General features: G+C 49.0%; 2 protein-coding genes across 12 annotated transcripts in view; one reads left to right on the forward strand and one right to left on the reverse strand.

The window, feature by feature from the left end:
- The window catches only part of CCDC92 (coiled-coil domain containing 92), a 102,105-nt gene extending 83,584 nt beyond the window's left edge, over positions 1-18,521 (forward strand). Inside the window, exons 12-15 of one of the 3 annotated variants that reach the window (XM_021412622.1) lie at positions 274-369; positions 13,867-14,013; positions 14,326-14,367; positions 15,743-18,521. In XM_021412622.1, coding sequence (XP_021268297.1) covers positions 13,884-14,013; positions 14,326-14,367; positions 15,743-16,518 — 948 coding nt within the window. In that variant the 5' untranslated portion in view covers positions 274-369; positions 13,867-13,883 and the 3' untranslated portion in view covers positions 16,519-18,521. Of the gene's footprint in view, positions 1-273; positions 370-5,006; positions 5,165-5,453; positions 5,568-13,866; positions 14,014-14,325; positions 14,368-15,742 lie in introns of those variants that run through there. The other 2 variants (XM_021412621.1, XM_021412623.1) reach the window with 2 other exon arrangements.
- Positions 18,663-23,052, reverse strand: part of DNAH10 (dynein axonemal heavy chain 10) — a 57,188-nt gene continuing 52,798 nt past the window's right edge. For 7 of the 9 annotated variants that reach the window (XM_021412542.1, XM_021412539.1, XM_021412540.1 and 4 more), the window contains 8 exons: positions 22,656-22,751; positions 21,987-22,158; positions 21,736-21,867; positions 21,079-21,290; positions 20,810-20,977; positions 20,383-20,563; positions 19,220-19,365; positions 18,663-18,970 (listed from right to left, as the gene is read on the reverse strand). In XM_021412542.1, the coding sequence (XP_021268217.1) occupies positions 18,824-18,970; positions 19,220-19,365; positions 20,383-20,563; positions 20,810-20,977; positions 21,079-21,290; positions 21,736-21,867; positions 21,987-22,158; positions 22,656-22,751 (1,254 nt within the window). In that variant the 3' untranslated portion in view covers positions 18,663-18,823. Of the gene's footprint in view, positions 18,971-19,219; positions 19,366-20,382; positions 20,564-20,805; positions 20,998-21,074; positions 21,291-21,735; positions 21,868-21,986; positions 22,159-22,655; positions 22,752-23,052 lie in introns of those variants that run through there. The other 2 variants (XM_021412544.1, XM_021412546.1) reach the window with 2 other exon arrangements.

Here is a 23,052-nt window from a genome sequence, read left to right on the forward strand (position 1 = left end):
CCACAGGCCGTGCTCAGGCTCAGCTCCAGCACCATGCAGCCTGCAAAGTGCTGTTCTCATGCCTGGAAGGCTTCACCATTTTCACATACTCCTCAGGAATTCTGTATTAAGGCTCATTTGTGGTGAAAGGCAGGAGTGGTTTCTCCGCAACTTCTGTATGATTTTCTGCAAGCTTGTCCATGTTGCCTTTACAGCTCTAGGTACTGTGCTTGGTGGCTCAGTTAAAAGCAAGATTTCTTGTGATTCAAGACTAAAATCTCTATTTCCTTCCAGAGGACAGTTGGAATGGGAAGATATAGCATGGTTGACCAAAATCCAGACTCATCTGGACACCTTGGGCATCTCCCACTGCATCATTCAGGCCCTGAGGTATGTATTTATTTCTGGGAGCACAAACATAGTGTGCAAAACGATTCAGGCTGTATTTTCTGCATATGGTACATTGAACCCCTAGAGAAAACGGTTAAAGAGACGTGCTTAGTGGTCACATAGGACTGATAGTTTTATGTAGCACAGTGGGTGCAGTGTACTTCAAAGGTTCCCCGCAGCTCTTGGGCTTTCTGCTGAGGTTCCTCCTTTTGTTGGGTACCTTCCCACAGATCACCAGCCATGCTCAAGCTCAGCAGCAGTGCTTGCCAGGGCTTTGCATGTTGCACTGAGATCTGCACTGCTACCGGCATCCCTGATGCCAAGTCCACCCACATGGCCTCCTGCCACCCATGGAGAGAATCCTGGTGACACCACAGCTGGGAGCTGCAGACAGGAGAGGACAGCCATCACGTGGCCCAGAGAACACAGCACAGCCCACCTCCACATTTACAGCGTGCTGCAGGCACATCTCAAACTTCTTGTGAAAGGCCAAGGAGAAAGGCACCACCAGACCCTGGGGCCAGAAAGCCAGGCCCATCTCTTGCTGTTCCAGTGCCCACATGTGGCCAAGTTCTGAATCTGTTCTTCTGTTGCCTTCTCCCATCCAAGCGCAGGGCAAGCTCTTTGCAAAGAAAGCAAGTGTCCTCTGCTGGTTGCATATAAAAAATGCATGTGGTGATACCCTGCCGAGGGACAGCACTGGTTAGGGATGTGTTATGTGGAGTTTGCAACCTGACTTGTTTCACAGATGGACAGTAATCCAGCCATGAATTGGAGCTAAGCTGGCTGCTTGCAGCGCGACAAAGGAGGAGTGTCAGGGAGTCTGTGCCTTTAGGCTGTGTGTACTGGGCAGAGGGCAGCCCTTCTCCATGAGCAGTTCCCCCAGTACAGCCTTGTGGCGGGGCTGGAAGGGGCAGAGCAGACGGGCAGAGATCAGAGCTGCCCAAGGTGCAGGAGCAGAGGAACTCTCCACCAGCACAAAGCACATTTGGGGCAGTCTCTGCAGAAAGGGTATGAGAGCAGGGGCCAGAACCCAGCGTGCGCTTGTGCTCTGTGTTTCTGAAATAATCCCTCAGAGATCAATGGGGTTTCACATCTTTCCCCATCTGTTCTTAATCTGTTCACTTGGCAGATGCCAAACCACCATACCCCATATGGGAAAGCACAAAGCAAAATACAAAGCCTTCTATCTCCCCTAGTTTTATTCAGAACCATTCCCTGGAGCCCAGCTCTGCCCACACCCCAGCCATGCATGGAGACCCACAGAGGAACCTGCAGCAGGGACAGCTCTGCCTTCAGCAGGCCCAGAGAGGGGGTTTGTGTCTGATGGAGCAGCTTTGTGATCATGCAACCCAGTGACCTCAGGCTGGTGATTATCTGCTGCTGGCATCCCTCTGATGCCAAGGAGCCTCTACCGACATCTCAGTCCAACTATTCCAAACACCAGAGACTGGCACAGCATCAGCCCAGCCAGGAAAAGTGCAGAGAGAAGGGATCTGCCTCATGAAAAGGCACAGATCAGCAGTAGGGCCAAGGAAAACCATCACCCTGGGCCCCCAGCAGTTCCTGCCACTTGCTCATGCAGCCTTTCCTTCCACCATTATCTCAAAGTTCATCACTGCAAAATCTGCTGAGGACATGAGCAACAGCGTTTTAATGGCATCTATGAATACTTCATTTAAGGCAGAGACTCAGTGACTACAGCACTGTCATTATCAGTGGCTGGACCAAACCATCTCTGATAATAAATAATACAGGATTACTCCCAGCATCTAAAAATATCCTAACCTAAGCTGTTCCCATCCTCATCCCATCGATCGGAAGGGCTGAGTGTTTGCCACAGCTTATACAGTAAATGCAGTTTAACTTTCTTTCCAAATGCTGAAAACTGGCTCTTTTCAGGATGCTGCCATGCAATTTACAGCTGTATCACCAACTCTTTAATGGCTGCCAGGTTCTTTGGGGTCCTTTGAAATCGAACACGATAAACAGATGCGAGCCAAAACTGACCACAAGTTCTGTCTGCAGGTTCCCCTGTGCCTCTCTGGTCTTCTCAGCAAGCTAATGGAAACAATTCTGTAACTTCAAGGCAGAACGATGAGGTTTTAGAGTTCCCCTGACTGGTAACAGGGGACTTGATACAGCTTAACAGCAGCCAAGTGCCAGTGCATCCCTGTGTCTCAGTATTACCCTTAGTCTAAGGTGACCCCAACTCCCTGAAACTCCAAGAGGAAGATCAGCAGAGTGAAACACAACATCAAAGTGAAACACAGTATTTTTTAAACGTCCTCACAGCAGTCATCGTAATAAAAACACAAACCGGAGGTTTGTAAAAGTCTAGCGATAAAACCGCAGACATCTTTACAGCTCCCAGACATGCAGTGCTCCTCAGCAGCGAGCGCAAACCCTCCCAGATGCAAGGAGCAAAACTAACTGGGGAACAGGCCTAATTATTTTACAGCCTGGGAAAGAAGAAAGAAGAAAAAAAGAAAAGAAAAAAAAAAAGCCACACATGGCACCAGTTTGCAGGTCAGTACCAGCCACCATCAGGGAAGTGAAAACAAAACCTGTTCGTTTTTTCTCACCTGGAGACAACAGAGCACTGAGTTGTGTAGAGGCAGAATGCTGCACCTCTAGGCTAGTGTGAGCTTTAGATTCACAGAGCAAACTCAGATCCTGGTGCTGTTTTCTGATTGTTTAAACCCATTTTCTTTGCAAAGCAGATTATAGGCATCTGTGCTTCCCTAGCTAGCAGTAAGCCTGTTCTGTTCCATGGGAATAGAGATTGTCTCTCTCAAAATGTGAGGTAAGCCCTCCGGCAGTGTAGCTCAGCTTCCCAGTGTGCTCTGGCAGGTTATTTAATATTTCTGTGCCTTGAATCTCCCATCTGCAAAATGAGTGCTGTGTTCCTCCCTCCCTCTGTCCAACAAGGTTTAAAGCTCTGCAAGGTGGGCACAGGCTGCCCAGGGAGGTGGGGGGGTCACCATCCCCAGAGGTGGCCAGGAACCATGGGGATGTGGCACTGAGGGACGTGCTCAGTGGGCACGGTGGGGCTGGGGGATCTTAGAGGTCTTTTCCAGGCTCAGTGATGCTATGATTCTGTGACCCTGAGCTGGTGGTGGGACTGTGCATGGAGCCATGGGTGACTCAGTTTGGGGCCGAGCACCCAGCAGGGTTACAACGCGCAGAGCGTGGTTGGGGGAGGACTTTCTGGGCCCCCTGCAGTAGTTTTGCCTAGCACGTTCCTCTGTGCTTGACTTCGCTCAGGTGCAGGCAGGATTTTGCACTGTCTGCCTGCTTGTCTCCTGGGGGGAGGAGAGCGTCAGCCCCCAGCTCTTGGATGACGGTACTGATTCGGCTGTTGACAGCTCCAGTGCCTCCTCTTCTCCTCTGCCATGGAAATGAACCCATGTGGTAGCAATGATGGGAAATTACTCAGAGAGAAAAAAAAAGAGCTCTGTGTAAGCCAGGCAAATACTCCAGAATAAACACAGCCTCAGCCTAGTACCGTGCAGCTGTCAAGTCCCGTTGCAGGAGGTTTCTTGACGCTGACGACTTAACGGTTCTTTGGCCCAGGGGTACATCTCCCACTGAGAATCTGCTCCTCCAGAGCCGCTTTATCACTGACCAGAAAGGAAGCAATCACAGCTTGTGTGTAAGTGTAGGTGGTGAGAGTTTCTGCGTGGTAACAGCCACACGCACCCAGCGGGTCGGACAGAACGCGGTGCTGTGTCCGTACTGCGCTCCCTGAACACAGGGCACACTGCCCTTTATCCTGGGGATCTTCGATAGAGCACAGTGGGCAGGGCCTGGGCATGCATACATCCATCTGTCAGCACCTGCTGATAGATGAGATTCTTTTATTGCTTTTTTTTTTTTAAGCTTTAAAAACAAAATGCAGATGTCAGAGGTCTTCTTTAGCCCCAGAAAAAATCCATTTGGTCTTCTCGTATTGCCTGGCTGTTCAGTTTGGGCCTTGTGTCTCGTGGGCTGGCTGAGCTCAGCTGTTTGGTTGACGAGCTTTTGGAAAGCGGTGCTGGGCCCTGATCACACACCTGATTGCAAGGGCAGCACAGGCTCCTGGGAAAGGCCCATGATATAACTGAAAGGGGGGGGAGAGCTTCGCCATTGTTAGGAAGTGTACAGTCGCAGTTCTGGCTGACATCCACCTGATGAGTTAGTGCTGAAAATTAATGGATCGTCCGAGCACCTGGTCGGCGCGGTGGAGATAAGGAGCTGACCCAGCAAGGGGCCGCTTGCTCAGGCGGGGCCTGAAAAAAACCAGGCTGGGCCCGCCCAGCTCAGGCCACCTGCACGTGTTCCTGCAGCCAGCGGCGCGGAGACGCGGTGCACGCGCCTCGCTTTTGCTCGCAGCGGGGTCCTGCTGCAGGCGCGCTTCCCGCAGAGGACTTGCAGGAAAACGCGCGCCCACGAGCTACCGGGAGACGGCACGCACCGCTCCGAGCACGCGGACAACGCGAATGTGCACGTGCGAAGTGCACGTGCTGCCCGTGCACGCCCTGCCCCCCGCAGACGCGCCCCCGCCCGTGCACGCGCAGCCGCTCCCAGCGCGCGCCCCCCTCGGAGCGGGCGTGGCCACGGCAACGGCCGCCGGCGGCGCTGACCCCCGTCGCCATAGCGACGGACCGGGCTGCCGCAACCGCACCTGCGCCTGCGCCGCCACCGCCGCCCCCGTCCCCCCGCGGCCGGTGGGTGAGCGGCGGCCCCGCGGGGCTCGGCGGGGCGATGAGCGGGTAGCGGCGGCCCGAGGGTCCCCTCGGAAGACCGAGAGCAGGTAAGGGGCGCCGGAGGGAAGGAGACGGGGTGCGGTGCGGTGCGGTGCGGGCCCCCGCCCGGCTGTGGGGCCGCGGCTCCGTGAGGCCCCGCCGTTTGCTGAGGCCACCTCGGGGCGCCCCGGCGCTGTCCGCAGGGGCGGCGGCTCCGGCAGCCGTGGCGCGGGGTGGCGGTCCCGCAGCGGTGTGCCGTGCTGCCGGGCCGCGCTCGCCTTTCTTCTGCCGAGCAGAACCTGCGCCGGTGGCTGCGGGGGCGGGGCCGGGCCGGGGCGGGGGCGATCTGCATTGCAGGGGCGGCGGGGCGCGCCGGGTGGCTGCGCCGTGCGGGGCCGGGGCGGTGCGGACGGATCGGGTGCGACTGCGAATACGGCGCCGGCGTCCCGCGTAGCTCGCCGGTAGGCGAAGGTAATCCGACGGCTTCGCCGTGACCGAGGCTCGGCGCGGGGCGCGGCGTTCGCTTCTCGTGCAGAGGCGGGCGCTCCGGATCCGAGCGCTGCCCCGTGCTTTGGCCGCTCACCGCCCGGCGATCCCACGGCAGCGTCCCCGTAGCGCGTGGTGCCGAGGTGCGGCCGCGGCTTTGAGTCGGGCGGCCCCGGGCAGGGCGCAGCGGAGGGCGGTCTCGGCCGCTGGAGTAGACGATGCGAATATTAGCGCGGCGGACGCGTGGCTGCCTGCTTTCTGCCCGTCGCCACGCTCCTGCTCGGTGTCTCCGCAAAGTTTCCCCCCCATTCCCTTAAAAAAAAAAGACGAAGGTCTCCTGAGCATGCCAAAGCTGCGTGCGGTGCTCGGCCCGGTCCGTGTTTAAACTCTGCGATAAGATCTCATTTCATTTCTTAAAGCTGTGTCTGGTCCTTCAGATTCCAGGTCTGATTGCAAGCTTTTAGGGCTTTTGAACGATTTCTTTAATGCATTTTATCAATTCACTGACAAAAATCGAACTGCTGTGTGCTGTAGTTCAGAAGGCTGCGGGTACTGGGGGCAGTGTGTTTGTTCCTTCAGATCTGCCATGTTACTTGATTCTCTCACATCAGTGATAGGCAGGATAAAAGCTCCCAGCCCTGTTATTCCAGAACGTGGCGCGTAATGAACAACAAACCGTGTCTTGAATGTTACAAGCAGTGTAGTAGAAGGTACACGGTTACAATGATCTAGTTTGCAACTTTACGTCAAGTACTAATAGGCTCTGAGCATCTCTGCTCCTGGGTTAAGAAACTGTTTTAAAATAGCAAAATATTCAAGGATTGCTTTTGTATCCTTGAGGTTGGCAGTGCCTTGTGATGCTTCTTGGGTAAACGGAACACTTACGTAATTCATCTTTTTGCTCAAGTTCCCGTGTCACCTCGTTTCTCATAGTAAGAAAGAAGGAATGTAACGGGTGGTACTGGCTTCCCACAGGGGACTGATGGCTTCATTTTCCAGAAACATTCGAATGCTGACGAATGTTTTGGCTGACATGTAGCAGCAGCTAACAGCGTTGGGTTTTTATGAGCAGCAATCCCCTGTAAGACCGATGTATGGGACAGCATTGCTGCGTGTGAAGGAGGTAGGCACGCTCGGACCAGACACGCACATCGGTTGTCATTCTCCTGCTGCTGCGTTTTAAAAAACAAATGGGCAATGAAGAAAGGGAAGGCCTTTGGTGCTGGAGAAGGCAGTGGCATGAAGCGTGCCTGGCTGGGCCGTGTGCGGCCTTGTTCGTGGCGCCTTGCTGCAGCGCGCAGTGAAACGCTGTGTGTGCCGGCGTTGCTGCGAGACAGAAGCGAGGAGAGCGGGCTGTGTGCTTTGCTGTGCCTTGCTGTGCCTCCCGTGGTGCTGCCACGGATGGCAGTGCCCCGCAGTGAGCCATGCTAGGTGAGTGCTGCCCTGCTCCCGGGGCTGCAGTGCTGGTGGCAGGAGGCACGGAGCCGGGCCGCAGCCTGCCCTGGGTGCACGGTGCCACACCGCAAAGCTGGCCGGGGTGTGGGACGGGCTGGAGTGTGGGTGCTGGCGGCTGTGCCTCCCTCTGATTGCTTCCCTTGTTGACAGGAGCCAGCCTCGCTGATACGTGTTTGTACTGTCCCAGGTGAATGTGTGCCTCATTTGTCTCTGTGTTCAGTTTGAAATGATGGCAGTGTTGCCTTGCTGTGAGGGTGTCCAGCAGTGCGATAGTGGGTGTTGGTCAGGATCCGTGCGATTGGTGAATAAATTTGTCTGGTGATGTTTTCCCAGCTCGTTTCTCCAGGTGGTGTTAAAGGGGATGGTAATATAAATGGGAACGGTACCTTGGTTTGCTGCTACAAGTTAGAGATGTGACAATTTCCTTCTGAAACCAATGGGAAATTTAGAGTGTATGAGAATTTCTGCAAGGTGCTTTTAAAATAATTTTTTGGGAAAAAAAAGCCTTTTATTTGGATCTATTTCTTTAATGCTATTGAGGAGCATGTTCTCTTCATTTCGCTCCTAGGAAACCTTAGGGGTGTTATGTGAAATATGAAAATATCTCACCGCTCGTCAGCGTTAATTATTTGGGTGGGAGCCAAGATTGAAGGGCAAGGTTATTGAAAAACACCGCTTGGCCAAAACTGGTGACATCTCCTGACTTGCACCCAAGCAGAACGGTGCGTGCCTGCAGAGGGGCTGACAGCAGCCAGGGAGCGGGGGCACAGGCAGCGCCGTGTGTTGTGCTGGGGCCATGGCAGCCTGGCTTACAGGAGGATGCAGATGCTGGTACTCGCTGCCACCACATTCCCAGCAGCAGCTCTCAGACCCTTCCTTCAGCAAAGCGCAGGCCAGTTTTCATCGTCTGATTGTTGTTCTGAAGGAATCAAATCGGCGGCTGACGAAGCCGCGTGGGAGCACGCTCTGCAGCATGTTAACCTCACCGGGGGCGGTCCCAGAGCTGTTGGTGGCCGTTCTTTCGGGTGGTGTTTCGGAATGGGGACGTTTTAAAGATGGTTTGAGTGAATTCTTGGTGTGATTCATGTTGCCGATCATAGGGAGTAAACTTAAAAGACCATGGAGTGTTCATGAGGGAGAAATTGGTGGCTGAAAAGTCTTGACTTTCCATAGCAGTATTATGTCTGAGCACAAGTTGGGGGGCATACTTAATGTGTCCTTGTACAGGAGCCCCGCCAGGCATTGCAGGTCCAGCTTTAGGGGAACTTTCTTAGTTATTACCAAAGAAATAGGATGAGACTCATTCTTACACATATCACTTTTATTGTGTCAGTCTTGGGGGGAACTGAAGACTGATCTCCTTTTTGTTCAGCTTCTCACCAACAAGAAATACTTCGGTAGGAAGAGGAGCGTGTGTCTTTGCAATATTGCAGTGCCCGGCTGTGGCTGCGGTGCAGCGGTTCTGTGGCTTCTGCAGCACTGGGCTGGAGGCTCAGGCAGCACAGAGCTGTGGCTGTGGAGCACGGGGCGTGGGTGGGAGCACGGCTTGCAGAGCCCGGCTGCAGGAAGCACTGCCTGGATAAAGGGGCTGCATCTGGTGCACAGAGCACTGAGGGGCAACCGTAAACCTGAACTTGTGTAAGAGGCAGGTTTGGGCTGTGCTGTTGCTGGGGCTGCATCGGTAGGAAAATAATGGTATCGGGTTGGCTCTGGAGGGTAAAGCAAGTGTCTACGCGGAAGGATAGCAAAGCTTGAGCTGAGTGGAGACTGCATGGTTTCCTTTAGTACGTCCTTTGAAATAAGCTGAGCAAACGCTATTGGGATGGCGTAAGTCTCTGGAGATGGGAGAGCTGATCTAAGCAAGGAACAGCTAAGTGTCCATCAGCTGGCATTTTGTCATTAGAGCTACATTTGGGAATGTTTGGTCAGTTCTGTGACAGCCTTTAAAACAGCGTCTGTCAATATAGGGTTCTTCCGAGAGGACTTGTGTCGTTAATTGGTTCCTGAAGTTGTGTTTTGTGCAGCACACAGGAAGCGTTCTGGCAGCTGCTGTTTGCTCATTTCAGGGGAGCGATGGCTGGGTATCAGTGGGGAGGAGAGCAGCAGCCTGCCCAGATCTGCTGGCAGGGAGCTGAGGTAGCTTCCCAGGTGATAGTCACCCCGCTTGTTCTGAAGGAAACTGTTTTGTGCAGTGGATACCCAGCGGGTGTCTTTAATAACTGCAGTCAGCTGGGCTTCATTCCAGTGGTTTCCTTCAGACTGTGTCTAAAACCATAGACAAGCGTCTCCCAGCTCTTACCTGGCAGCGTAGGTGTGCTCTGACCTTGTGCGCTGGCACCTAACGCACATCCCAAAAACAGTGCTCACTTCCTTGATGTATTTTGAACTCTGTCCTGGTGCCTAGGATCAGAAAAGGCCCACGGCCTGCTCGGCATCCGCAGGGCACGATTTGTCCATTGAAGCGTTAGCAGTTGTTTATGATGAGCGTGTGATGAAGTTGTGTGTTGGAATCTCTTGTTGATAGGCTTCATCTGAGCTGTCTCCAGACCTACCTCTGCAGCTTTACCTAGAAATGTTTTGTGGTGGTTGTGATGCTGGGAAATGAAATAGTGTCTGTGCAAGGGTGGAAGGCAGCACGCTGTATGAGTAACGCTTGTGCAGCTGTGAGTGCTGGGAAGCAGGTGTTGGTGCTGGCCTTGTTTTGGAAGGCTGGAAACTCCGAGCTGCAGCTTGTCAGCTAGGGGTGGTAGCTCTGTACCACGCAATGCCTTTTGTGTAAGAAAACTGGAAATGAAAAATAAATGAAAAAGCCCTGGAAACATGGGGGGGAGGAAAAACCATGGTGACATAGCTGTTCTGTGCTGTATGCAGTCACTGCTTTCTTTCCAGCACTGGCTTAATCTATCTGATGAATTCCAGCCAGAAGTTGGTTGCTTTGGAATCTGTCCCACTGATTTCCATGGTGAGGGTGAAGATTGCTCATCTGGGCTGTTAAGGACTTGGCTGACACCTGCATTTCTGCTCCTTACCTTTTGCTTTTTGATTGTAGCCATGTTCATGGATGCACGTTCATTATGGTTTGGAAGAGCAGGAGATAGGAGTGTATCGCAATCTTGAAACTGCATTCTAGGATTCCCTCTTTGCGCTGTGTTCCCTGAGGGAGCACCAGCAGTGTCCCTGCTGTGGAGCTGCTGCTCTGAGGTTGCTGCTGGCTGTGGCCATGCTGAGAGGACCTTTCCCTTCTCCTGGGTGAGCAGGGCTGTTGGCCTGCTTTGCTGTGCACCCTGCCTGTGTCTGCAGTCATCCCGTGTCCAGTTTGGCTGCATTATCTCTAGGGGACGTGATGCTGTTCCAGGAAGAAAAGTATTTTCTCAGTAGCCGGCTTCTGCTTTGTTAGTTTGGCCAGCTCTCTAGTTAGCTACCGGCTAAAAAGTTCCTGCGGCAGGGAAATAAGAGGTGGGGAAGATGTGTGTGATCCACTGGTATGTGAGAGCTGTGCAGGCTGTGGATGTCAGTGCTTTTGCAGCTGAATGTAGAAGGAAATTACTATTGCACAAAATGAGGGAGGAAAAACAATCTAAAGTATTTTAATGTTGTGTTAACTCAGTTGACAAATTCATTTGAAGAACACTTCATTCAGATCGTTGGCTTTAGGGACAGGGCTAATTTTGTGCGGCCCCTACCAAGTGAGTAGTGGCTTGGAGTATATTATTACTAATTGGTGTGACTGTAGATTTCCTAACATGAGTGTCTTTGTAGAATGGCTGTCTCTGCAACATACTTCCCCTTTCTGAGTTCTCACGGTAAATATTCTGGTGAACAGACAAAACTATAGGTAAATGAATAGCAGTGCTGTATTGCTGTGTACAGAGGTGTGAGTGGGTGGGACAGAGCGGGGCCTGGACTGGAGCTGCTGTCCATAAATGCTGTGCTGTGACTGTACCACCGGGCATCCCCCTCCTAGACAGCCATTGCAGTGGCTGTGGGGAGATGGGCAGCAGGGAGCAGGCGGCCTGGGGGAGCACCAGCCCTGTGACCTTCATCCTCGGGGGGAGGGAGGGAGGGAGGGAGGGATGACTTACAGAGGGCTGCAGCTGAAACTCATCATAGTGGATTGGTTTAATTGTGCTCACTGATTAACTTACCAGTGCTGCAGGGGAAATGATGCTCTGGTGCTGATCATTTTGATCTTCTTCCTTAGCCTATAAAGCTAGCCTGTCTCTGATTACAATAATCAGAGGTAATCCTGGTGTGGTCTTTAAGATGCAAGATACCAAAATGAAAAAATAATTGAAGGGGTGAACAGTGACAGCCTCATTTTGTTCTTTCTTGCACTTGGAACTAGGTTAAAAATGCGCGTGTTTTTCAGGAGTCGAGTTGTAAATGCTTCTCATTTTTGTTTGTTGCTGGGGATGAAGTTGTCTTCTGTTCATATGATAGTTACAGACACCAAACCTGGGAATGCTTAGTAACCACTGTGACAGTAAAGGTTTCAGAGTGCTGTGTCTGGGCTGTTCCGTTACTTAACCCACCCCTCCCATTCAGCAAGGCAGGTTGGCACTGTTACCTTCGTTCCCCTGAGCACTGAACCTGATCTTTCATCTTCACCACAAAGTAACAGACTGCTCCATTTTGCCCCTTGCACAGAAGTGGATTCCTTGAAAGTTTTTTAGGACTTAACCTTTTGACAAATAGGTCAGCTGGTGATGATGGCACTTAGCTTATCCTTGGAATTGGGAAGCCTGGGTGTGCACACATTTCTTATTTTCAAATGTTTTATCTTGATACCAAAGTTCCTTTTGCAATGAAAGATGCACAGTTAAAGCAGGGCTGTGTTATCGTTAGGAATGACAGAAGTGTGCTGCTTTCTCGGGGTATGTGTTCTACTAATTTTAAATGTGTAGAATCAAATTTGTGTCATAAAACTATGTACCAAAAAGAGCACAATGGAAAACATTGTACGTAGCAATATGAACCAATTAAGGTTGGCTGTGTCCCCTGCCAGGGAATAGAATTAAGATCTGGCTCTTGCACAGCATGGGGTCCCACAGTTGCCTGTGGTTGTCCAGGCAGCGAGAGTCCTGATTCGTATCTTTGTAATCTAAATGCTGCAGCTGCTTTTACAGAACTACTTAGATAACTGAACTGAGCCTTAGTAGTGAAATGACAAAGCTCAGGCTGGTTGTGCACCAGCCGTGTTTAACCCGGCGTTGTGTCCTGTCTCCTTGCTGCATGGCACGGCACCACGATGGCACTGTGGTGGCTCCCAGTGGCACACCAGTGTCACCGGCTGCACCCTGCAAACCTGTCCTTGCTGCTCCTGGGAGGAGGCCAGCAGTCCTGTGTGGTGCCCAGGAAGGATGGCGTTTCTCCCCCAGCAGCCGTGAGATTCCCATCCAGTACGTGCTGCTGCCCGCCACCCTGTTCTGCCCATCAGCATGGCTCCCTAGAACTTGCCTGTTCCTGCAACACACACGGAGGAGGCTGAGGTTCTCAGTGAGTTCTCTGTGTCAGCCTTCACTGGCATCAGGCTTCTCGTGGCTCACACATCCCTGAACTCGAGGTGGGGGCTGGGGAGCAAAATCTCTCACTGTGTAAGAGAAGAGCAAGTCCAAGACCGCCTCATGAGGCTGAATGAGAGGGACGGAGCCGGACGACGTGCTTCCCAGGCTCCTGCAGGAACTGGCTGATGTGGTTGCTTTGCTGCTCTGCATTGCATTTGAAAAATCATGGCTGTGGGGCAGAGTCCCTGGTGACGGGAGAAAGGAGGACCCAGGGAGCTACAGACAGCTGAGCCTCACCTCTGTGTGTGGGAAGGTCGTGGAGCAGATCCTCCTGGAAGACACCGTGTTGTTTTTTGTCAGAGATTCCTTTGGGAGTCTCTATCCCCAGCTCTACTGGACGGATATTTCTCCATCATTTGGCCTGTGGGCAGGGTGTGCTTGAAGCCCTTGTTGCCTTAGCAGGAGCAGTAGTAACATGGCAGTGCAGGTGTCTTCAGCGATGCCTCCCAGCATCATACTTGTAACATTTCTATCTTTATTTGAATCTGAGCTCTGGTGTAGCTGAGGGCCTTGTTTTATGACCATTCTGGGGTAAACCCCCCTGGTGTAAGTTTTCATTGTACTCGTAACCTGACCAAAAAAAAATCTGCTTGTTTACTCTTTAAATGAGACATTCTGCTTGTCCCCCATCTTATGCACAGTGTCACCAAGGCCTGTGTAGGATGCCAGGCTCTAGTGGCATGGGGACTGCACCCGTGCTGGAGCAAGGCTGAGGAAAAGCAATAGCAGGCAGCAGCAGCCAGAGAGCTCTCAGCCCAGGTCAGTGTGCGCGTCCGCTCAGGCACGGCTGCACTCAGCTGCATTAAGGATTCCTTGTTTTGTATTTCTCTGTAGTGACGGTGCAATTTAGACCTTTCTTCCTTGTTATTGTCCAGGGATGTTACTAATTCCTGTATCCCCGGAGGTGAATGGAAAACCCGCAACAAGACAGAGACCTTCTAGTCTGTTTCTCAGAACTCTGCTTTTATCTTATAACAGGATTAGTGACTTTGTCTGAAGTTAATCCTTTAAATGTGTTAACTCCAAAAAAATGAGTTCCCTGTGCTGCTCTGGCCTAGAGTTAAATGAGGCTGTCTCTGAAATGAGAGTACTTCTGATGGAAATAGCACAAAACAGAAAAACCCTTTACTTTTGTGGCACTTGCTTGGTTGCCTGTCAATTCATTAATAGTATAATTCAGCTGTTTCTGTTGAAGCTGCTTGCAGAGTGAGGATCTTTATCTATCTACAAGTCATTGATACAATTCTGCATCTGCTTACTGACAGAGTAACTGCATGCCAGGATGGCAACTTCAAACCTGGAGAATCAGCTGCACAGCGCCCAGAAGAATCTGTTGTTTCTCCAGCGGGAACATGCCAACACACTGAAAGGTTTGCACGCCGAGATCCGGCGCCTGCAGCAGCACTGCACAGGTACCTGGGGAGCACGGCTGGTGTTGGGGTGCTGGTGCTGGGTCAGTGCTTGTCTGTTCTCATGAGGATGGGAGAACTGCTGGGCAATAGAGCCCATCACAGGGTGTGCTTGGGGTTTATGTATCTCAGGGCATGATCGTTAAGCAAAGATTTTTCTTTATTAAAAACAAAAGCCTGTTACCTTCTTGTTCTGGTTGCTTTAAGATTTGATAACTTGCAGTGCATCTCCTGTTATTTAAAATATTCTTACTAAGTGGCTTTTATGTTGTTGTTCTAAAAAAAAAAAAAAAAGTAACTATTTATTTCCCCCAGACCTAACCTATGAGCTGACTGTGAAGAGTTCAGACTTGTCAGGTAAGGAACACATACATAGCATTTTTCTTTAATGTTCTTATTAAACTGCCTCATGTTTTTTAATGTTTTACTGTCTCTTACGAGTAGGTGAGAACACTTTGCATATGGGATATTACTGACTGTAAATTCAAATGGTGTAAGAGTAGCTTTCTCCTTTCCGGAATCATTGTTATCGATGAAGTAAACATCGTAAGTTTCGCAAGGTCACATAGGAAATGTCTGAAAGATCCAGGAATATTGTGTAGAACCACTGACTGCTTTCTTTTAATAGACAGTCAGGTCTTAACAGGCTGAATGGGAGCGGGGAGCATGAATTTAGCAGCAGGAGTGAGGCTGTTATTAAAAGTTAGCTGGCATAGCTGCCAGTTGGTTCGGCTGCATTTTGTTATCAGCAAGTAAAGCAGAGGAATTAAAAGCTCCCTGGGAGTGACCTCCTGAATCTGGGCTACTGCAGGACAGTATGTGTCGTGAGTAAGAGAACGCACGCACAAATTAAGCAAAGTAAGTGAGCAGCTTTGCATGGGTTCAACATTATTTCTCGATACTGCAGTGTGGCTCGGGTGCTTCTCATCACAGGATTTTCAGAGTAGGTGGTTTAATAGTGATGCTTTGTTAAACTTGGGTGTTGTCCACAACGTGGACAATGTCTAACAATTTACAATTGAGAGCCCTGTGACTAAAGTGCTTGTTATTGGAGAAATTAAGGCTGCAGGTCTCTGAGCAGCTGGTAAACTGCCCAGCTGTAATAACTAGAGGCCATCACCCAATGGTGTGGGGTCAGCCTGTCCCTGAGGGCGTGCCCTCACCAGTGTAAGAGCCGCTAGCTTGCGTGGTGTGTAGTGCTCTTGTGAAGTGAAGGCAGGCAGCCTCAGACACCTCAGCCCCAGAGAGACTTCTACAGCAGCGAAGAGAAACCACTCTGCCTGCAGAGTCACAGGCTTCAGCCATCTGTGAATGGCCAAAGCTAAATCTTGAGCCCCTCCTGGTAAGCTGAGACAGCTGTTCCATCATGCTCACCAGCCACCTGGCATTTGCTGGGGAGAAGTTCCTAATAATGATCAGAGAATTTGCTCCAATTTGGAACAAGTTCTGCAAGCATAATTTCTGTAATTCCTGTTCTCCTCAATGCATGAAGCATCTCTACTTGGTATCAACAGCTTTCTTTTAAACCGTGGTGAGTGGCACTAGCTCTTCATGTTTCCCTGTAAAAGCCATCCTGCTGCTTCTGAAGATGAAGCGATTGCTACAGTATTGGCAGAAGTTGGTCTTTGGGCTCTTCCTATGGCTTTGGAATGCCAACAGGAACCCTGCTGCAGCATTTTTCTTACTGGCTGTCGTTAACTTTGAAATGCTTCTGCTTTTCCCATTCTTCTAGGAAGCATTAGTTCAAGAAGCGATGAACTCAAAAGAAAGTGTGAAGATCTTGAAGCTCAGCTGAAAGTCAAAGAGGCTGAAAATAATGAATTATTAAAAGAACTTGAACAAAAGAACGCAATGATAATGGTGCTGGAAAACACTATTAAAGAAAGAGAAAAGAAGTATTTGGAAGAGTTAAAAATGAAAAGCCATAAGCTCAATATGCTGTCAAGTGAACTAGAGCAGAGAGCAAGCACTATCGCTTATTTAACTTCTCAGCTGCACGCTACGAAGAAGAAGCTCATGAGTTCAAGTGGGACTTCGGAGGGGACCCCTTCTGGCAGTCCAGTGTTGTCCAGCTATAAGCCGGCCCCTCCCAAAGATAAACTGCCTGAGACTCCACGGCGCAGAATGAAGAAGAGTTTGTCGACGCCACTCAACCCGGAGTTCGAAGAGGCCTACAGAATAGGATCGGATAGCCGGAAGCTGCTGTTAAGAGAGCATGTGGATGCCATGCCCGATCCCACCCCGTTTCTGTTGGCCAGAGAAACATCAGAGGTCCACCTGATTAAGGAGAGGCCGCTGGTTATTCCACCGATTGCTTCGGATCGAGCGTCCGGTGAATCGCACAGCCCAGCCCGAGAGAAGCCGCACAAGGCGCACGTTGGAGTGGCGCATCGCATCCACCACGCCGCGCCCTCCCAGCCTCAGCCAGAGGTCGAAACGCTGGCGGTGGATCAGGTCAATGGAAGCAAGGTGGTCAGAAAGCACTCAGGGACAGACAGAACTGTTTGAGTCAAATCACTGTTGCCCTATTCTGTTGCTGTTTATGCACTGTGATCCTATAGGATAAATAGCACCTGCAGTAAAGTTTCTTTTGATGCCCCATGCATGCCAAACTTCTTCCACATACATCATTAATAGATTATTCTCCTCTATTGAAACCTACTAGGACTGTGTTCATATGGCAAGGTATATAACTACTAAATGCTGTGGCCAAATCAGGGGTACCTGACTGCTTGCTTCTGAGCACTGCTCCATTTATTGTATCTACACGTGTGGACAAAGGCACATGCTGCAGGCTGTGTTATTAACAATATTAGTGAAAACAAACTTACCTATAAACCTGCAGCAATAGGTATTGGCTGTTAGCATTTGAAATAGCAATGGTTCTTTTGTCTTCACTGTGTATGTAGCACTTACTTCATACACAAACATTAACTTTCATGACGAAGCCTTTCTCATGGTAGCATTGAAAATCCTCGCGGCTGTACATACACTAAGGACTTTTTTCCCTCAGATGCTCTCAGTTGCGACCTGTGTTCATAGTTTCTCAAAATCCTGAGAGTCCCAGTAAGCATTGTTTAGTCCTAAATACTTTGGTTTGTGGCTTTAAGTAAAAAAAGAGGAAGAAATGTGGAAAAATCACTGTCTTCAATGGTTAATGGTCCTCTCAGAAAGAGTACAAACATGTTGCTTTTGTTTTTTTTAAACTGAATGGCTTCAGTGCACATTTTACACTGGTCTGTCAGTACGCTGCACTTGTGGCACCTTCCATTCTGGCTTAGAGCTCCTTTTTTCAGGGAGAAAAAGTACCTGACTGTCCTGTAGGAGAATGGTTCTTTATGCTCTAGCCTGCACTTTTTTATGAAGGGTTGTTTTTTTTTGTGTGTGTGTTTTGTTTTTTTTTTTTCTTGTAAAGTTTAGACTTATTCAGGGTATCACCGGACAGTTCTGACTTCTGATAGTTTAGAAGCCTGAGCTGTCCCTCTAAAATGCGTGTACTCAGTTTTAAATGTAACTGACTTACTAGAGGAGAACCTGGCATCCATGATTTTTAGCCTATCCCTGGAAGTTGGGATGCACTTGCCTTGTACTTGTCCTGGTTCCCCTGTCTAGTTAGCAACAGGGAGACCCTGCATCTGTTGTTAGACTACTTGATTTTTGTTTCTTCTTTTTGTTCTTTTTTCTAGGAAAGAAAGGCATACTGAGAGCTGTGTGAGTATGTAATTTTGGGAAGGAGTTTTTCTTAAATTCTGATCAGCACCTCCAGCTTGCCTCTGCTTCACTCTTGTCTGCAGCCTCTGAGTAGGACCAGCAAGAAAAAACAGCTCCCAAATGCTGCTAAGCTTATGATGTGCCTTCAAAAACTTGGAACACGTAACCTTTGTAAAAGCTGATGAAGGATCCCTGCCTGCTCTCTTTCCTTCCCCTTGCCAGCTGTAGTCTGCCCCTCCAGCTTTTTTTCTGCAGCTGTGTGTTGGTGTGTTTCCCTCTGGAGCCTTGGGTAACTATTTGTCAGCTTCCTCCCCCCCCCCCAAAAAGGCACTGACAGGATGAAAAAAGCTGTTCTTCTTACCTGTGGTACTGCTACCTTCCCTGTGCAGCATGGTAACTTACAGCAGTGTTGGGCCCAGTAACAGAGGATCTGTGCCCTCTCCCTGTGCACCCTCACAGCTCAGGCACTTGCTCATTTGAGAAGCCCAAGAAATGCTTGTCAGCATTGTGCCTTGCCAGCTGTGCGCTAGGATTTGTTTCATCAAGTGTGGGGAGGGATAGGGAAAAGCTGTGTTCCTGAAAAATGATTGGTTAAAGAGAGTTTGTTATTCTGGAGTTGTAAGTGCATTGTGTTAACCACCAGTGTTTTCGGTTTGGGGGTTGTTTTTGGTGGTGGTTGCCATATTTTTATGGCTGTTGTATGAGTGAACTGCCACTTGTTCAAGGCTGATGGAAGGCATCGCTTCCAAACCCAGTAGAAGTGATGCTTTGGGCAATTAAAAACATTTCTTACAACCATACAGGCAAACCTTAGTCTTTGTGTCTGTGAGGCTACCTTATTACGTCTTTCCCAAATATACGTATATATTTTTTTCCACATGTATACACACATATACCAGCTTAAAGTGTTCCTAAGAGGAAATACAAATGATGAAAAACTCTTCATTTTTAAATGTGTTTATTGATGCTACCAGCTCCCAGTTGTAACATACTACTGAAAGTCAGATGTCTCTAAGGGAACACTACCCCCCACCCTGGTGCTCAGTCCCCACTCTAATGCAGGGGATGCTGGGAGGATAATGTAGTGCCTAACTCCCACCTGTCAGTCTGCATTCAAGGTGAGACAGACGCCTTGGAGCACCCAGTGGGAAATGTGCTTTGTGGTATAAAGGTCAGCTTCAAAAACAAGGCCAACGCCCATCGCGTTCCTTCGCTGGGAAGTGGTGTACACTGGTGTCCGGAGGGTGTTCTAAAAGAGGGTGGAGGAAAGGAGGACACTGAGTAGTGCTCAAAGCACTGCATGCAAGTGGAAGCAAGAGGGGCCCCTATAAGAGATGGTTCACTCTGAGGAGGGAGGAGAAGCTTTATGCTGCACATTTTACATGCTAATGGCAGTAATAGTGCTGCTTGTGCTAAGAGCAAAAGGACTAGCAGCTACTGAGTTTTAAAAAGTAGAAGTTAATAAGCAAATCTACCCCTATCCCCAGTGGAAAGGTACCTGGAGTTTGAGCCTGTATGCTTCAATGGGTATTATCTTGAGAATGGGTAGCTCCACCACCAGCTCTCCGGGCTTGCTTTTTGTTAGGCAGCTGTTCTCGGTGTCCCAGTCTGCCCCCTCCAGAAACAGGCCAGAAACAAAGCAGCCTGTGAAGGCAGAAGCATCTCGTGTAAATCAAGCTACTACGACAGTGTAAGGCAACTGTTCCTGCAGTAGGTGTCCTGTCCTCAGCACTTAGATAGCAATGACAAAACTCACATCCTTTCAAACTGCATCTGCAGAGAGGTACACACTTACCTGTGGCGTTTGTTCCTGTAATACAGCTGTGAGCCGCAACTTTAAAACAAATTTCCAATTGAAATTGGCTTAGCTGCATTATGTATGATAAACATTGTTAGGACTAAATACTGATTTTCTTGCAGTTTTCTTCCCTACAGTGGATGGCATCTTCCAATTATTGGTTTGTGTAGTAGCCCAGTTCTAAGCGAGCTTTTTCTCTCTGCTGGTTACATCACGCTGACGAAAGGTGGGGGTCTGAATGTTAGTAAATGCAGACAAGAAAGTGACTTGTTACTAACTGAAAGCTGTCTTTGGAAGCGGAGGGGGAAAGTATCTCTGTTTCTGCCAGTCAGGTCTAATACTCAGCAATGCTGATCTGGCCCTGTATCCTGAGTTTGTTGGATTTAGTAATTAGAACATTTCTAGTTATCAAAATTTCAAGGATATCTTTACATAGTAAGTAACACGTAACTGTATTTACCTTTTTGTTTAAATACATTATTTGCACTGTAGACTTATCTTTAAAAATTTGCTAGGACTAAATAGTGTTTTCCTCATTAAGAAAATGTATATAGAGAAAAGAGCAAAGCAGGGAGGTTGTAAGTTGAAGAAATACATGTATGTGTGTGTGAAAAAGCTGGAGAAAGAAAGCAGAGCGTGCTTAGTGCTCAGTTAACAGAGGCTCAGCAGCAAAGCAGGAACCTGGACATAGCCTATTCCCAGCTTGTAATCTTGTGGACTGGTTGGAAGCATAACTGCACGTATTGTCTGCAAAGGTATAATCAAAGTAATTCCATTCAGCAGGCCAAGCACTTTCACTCTCTCTCCGCTCCGGCCTCAATTAACTATTTTTTTTTTCCTCAAATCATCATAAAATCACTTACCTTGTGTAGGCCCTTCAGTGATGTCATCTGCAGTCCTGTATTTGGTCACCTCGGTGTACAGGGTGGAGTGATCCAGGGGCCATCTGTTTTTCCTGCAGGTGGCTTGAACAAGAGCTGTCAGGTAAGATTCTGGAATGTGCAGGCCCGAGAGCCACATCACCTTTGGTTCACACTCCTCAACCTGTAATCAGTAACAGAAGACAGCCTGCAGTGCTTGGTCTACTCTCCCACCAAGCCTCCTCAGCTCAGAGGCCAATCTTAAAGACGAGCCAGTGGCTTCATTCTCATTCTAGGTGGTGACTGATCGACATACATTCAAATCAAGTTATTTAAAGCAGTGAAATTTCAATGGCTTCCGTACCCCGTCACTAAGTTATGCTGCATATAAAACAGACAAAAAGCTTTCTGGAATTCCTTGCTGACTTACCCAGGTGGTGTACTGGTTATACCTATCTCTAAAGAAAATAATCCAATTCCCGAGTGTTTTCAGCGTGTCAGGGGCTAGCCGCCTCCAGCTGCCAGGAATCTGTCCATTAAAGAGCGCCCGAGCCACGTCATCCAGTTCACTGCTCATTCCAACTTCCCCAGCCAAGGCCTGGAACAACAGTGAAAGTCCTGAGTGCCAGAGCCTGGGCAATGAGAGCCGAGTGATTGCACCTGCTTGCTGTGAGCAGCAGTAGCAGTGCTCTTACATACACGCTGTAGTTCAGCCAACGACTTTGCCATGCAAATGATCAGTTTATTAAAACGTTCCAGTTCCTGCAGCAGCACCACGGTTGTAGGGGATAGGTCCAGTCCAAAAGCTTTTCGTATCTTGTTAAGATCAAATACTTCTGGTATTTTGTTTTCTATATCCTTAGCAATGTGAGCAATATATTCATCGCGACTAACTCCTGTACTAGATTCACCTGAAACAAAAATAGCTTAGTGAGACTAAATGTGAAAAAGCATCCCTTCTAGTATTAATTTTTGTAAGAGAACTTTGAGGGCTGACTCACTGGCACCAACTTCTTTGCCCACCCCCTGCAGCACTGCCCTTTGCACCAGGAGACTCGTGCGTGCTGAAACTTCTTCTGAGCATGTGCTGAACTACTTCCCTGCTGCCAGGGCTCAGTTGCTTTCCTTCCCTCCCAGTCCCTGCTGTTTGCTGCCTCTGCTCACGAGGCCATTACATGTGCTGGCATGCAGAGCCCAGCTGTGCTGCAGCAGAAACTGCTGGGTAGCCAGCCTGTGGGAACCTGCAGGGCCCAGGCTGCTGGCTGCGGTGTGGTTGGTACCACAATCCCTGCAGCACAGCTCACTGCCTCCTTATTTGCTATTTGCAAAAACAGTCCAAAGTGGTGGTGGATATACCTGTTTGAGGCTGCAGCTCAAGAAGATGAGACCATATACCACGAACTGCCTGTGTATAGTAGCCAATCTCAGCATTGGCGTGAAGACCAAATACTTCTGGAGTATTAGCAAGGGGCAGACATTCTATTGCCACTGCAATACAAAAACACACTTCATATTGATGCAATATATTATGCTACAGCTACCAGACCACGTACAGTGGTAGGCTTTTATTTAATGCTAACTTACGTGACGGAGAAAGCATTGCTTACCAACATAGTCATCTTTTACAGTCCCTAGTGGAATCCTATAATCAACCTCATCGTTTTTGTAGAAATGAAATGTTTGGAATGTGTCGAATATGAAATCACCAAGGTACTCATCCATATAGACAGTCAGAATGCGACGGTCAAAGCCGTCAATGGCACGGCCGCCATACATGACCTAGAAATAATTACATTAATAATATACCACTGGCTTTTGGGGCAGCAAATAAAGCTTAAGGAAAAAAATCACTGAAAGGTCCAAAGCACATAGCAAATACAGCACTGCTTTGGAAATACGTGTTTGTACAGCTCTCGTGTCAGTCACATTCCATTGCACTCATTGTACTGTGAAGTTGTGCTGTTCAGTGCCTTTCCTCAGAGGATCCCAAAGGCTTTCTCGCTCAATATTAATTAGGCACCATCAATCCTCTGTTGTACAGTTAAACACAAGAGGCTCCTGTTTCATTGAGGCAGTGAGAGTAAGTGACTTGCTCAGGAGCTTCAGGACTGCCCAGAACAGATTCTGAACCAACTTCATAGAATCACAGAATCACCAAGGTTGGAAATGACCTACGAGATCATCCAGTCCAACCATCCACCTGTCACCAACAGTTCTCACTAAAGAATGTTACCACACAGCTCAGGGATTCTTTTAGTGACGATGTAGGCACTCACCTCACCAATAAGATACTTGAGGCTGCTCCAGGGGATTTTATCATCATTTTGCTGGAAAGCTTTTGTCAAGTATGTGTGAAGAATTTCCATGCAGACCTAATAAAGATGTTAGAACATGAGATGAGGAAGATTCACAAATCAGCTACACACATCTGTGATTTTATTTAACACAGTTCTTGTCTGAAAACTAACAGTAGTTTCTTCCTCAACAAAACTAATTAGGAAGTGTACATCTTGTTAAGAAAATAAACCCATAAGGGGGGGGGGGTGGTTATAAAATATATATAAATACAAACATAAATGACTGAGAATCTCATTAAGTTTTCTGGCCTTAGTGTGACCAAAATTGACATTACAGAAGATCACGAGTCTACATGAGTCCACAGCAACAACAACA

This window comes from Numida meleagris, chromosome 14, assembly GCF_002078875.1.
Source record: "Numida meleagris isolate 19003 breed g44 Domestic line chromosome 14, NumMel1.0, whole genome shotgun sequence".
NCBI lineage: Eukaryota > Metazoa > Chordata > Aves > Galliformes > Numididae > Numida > Numida meleagris.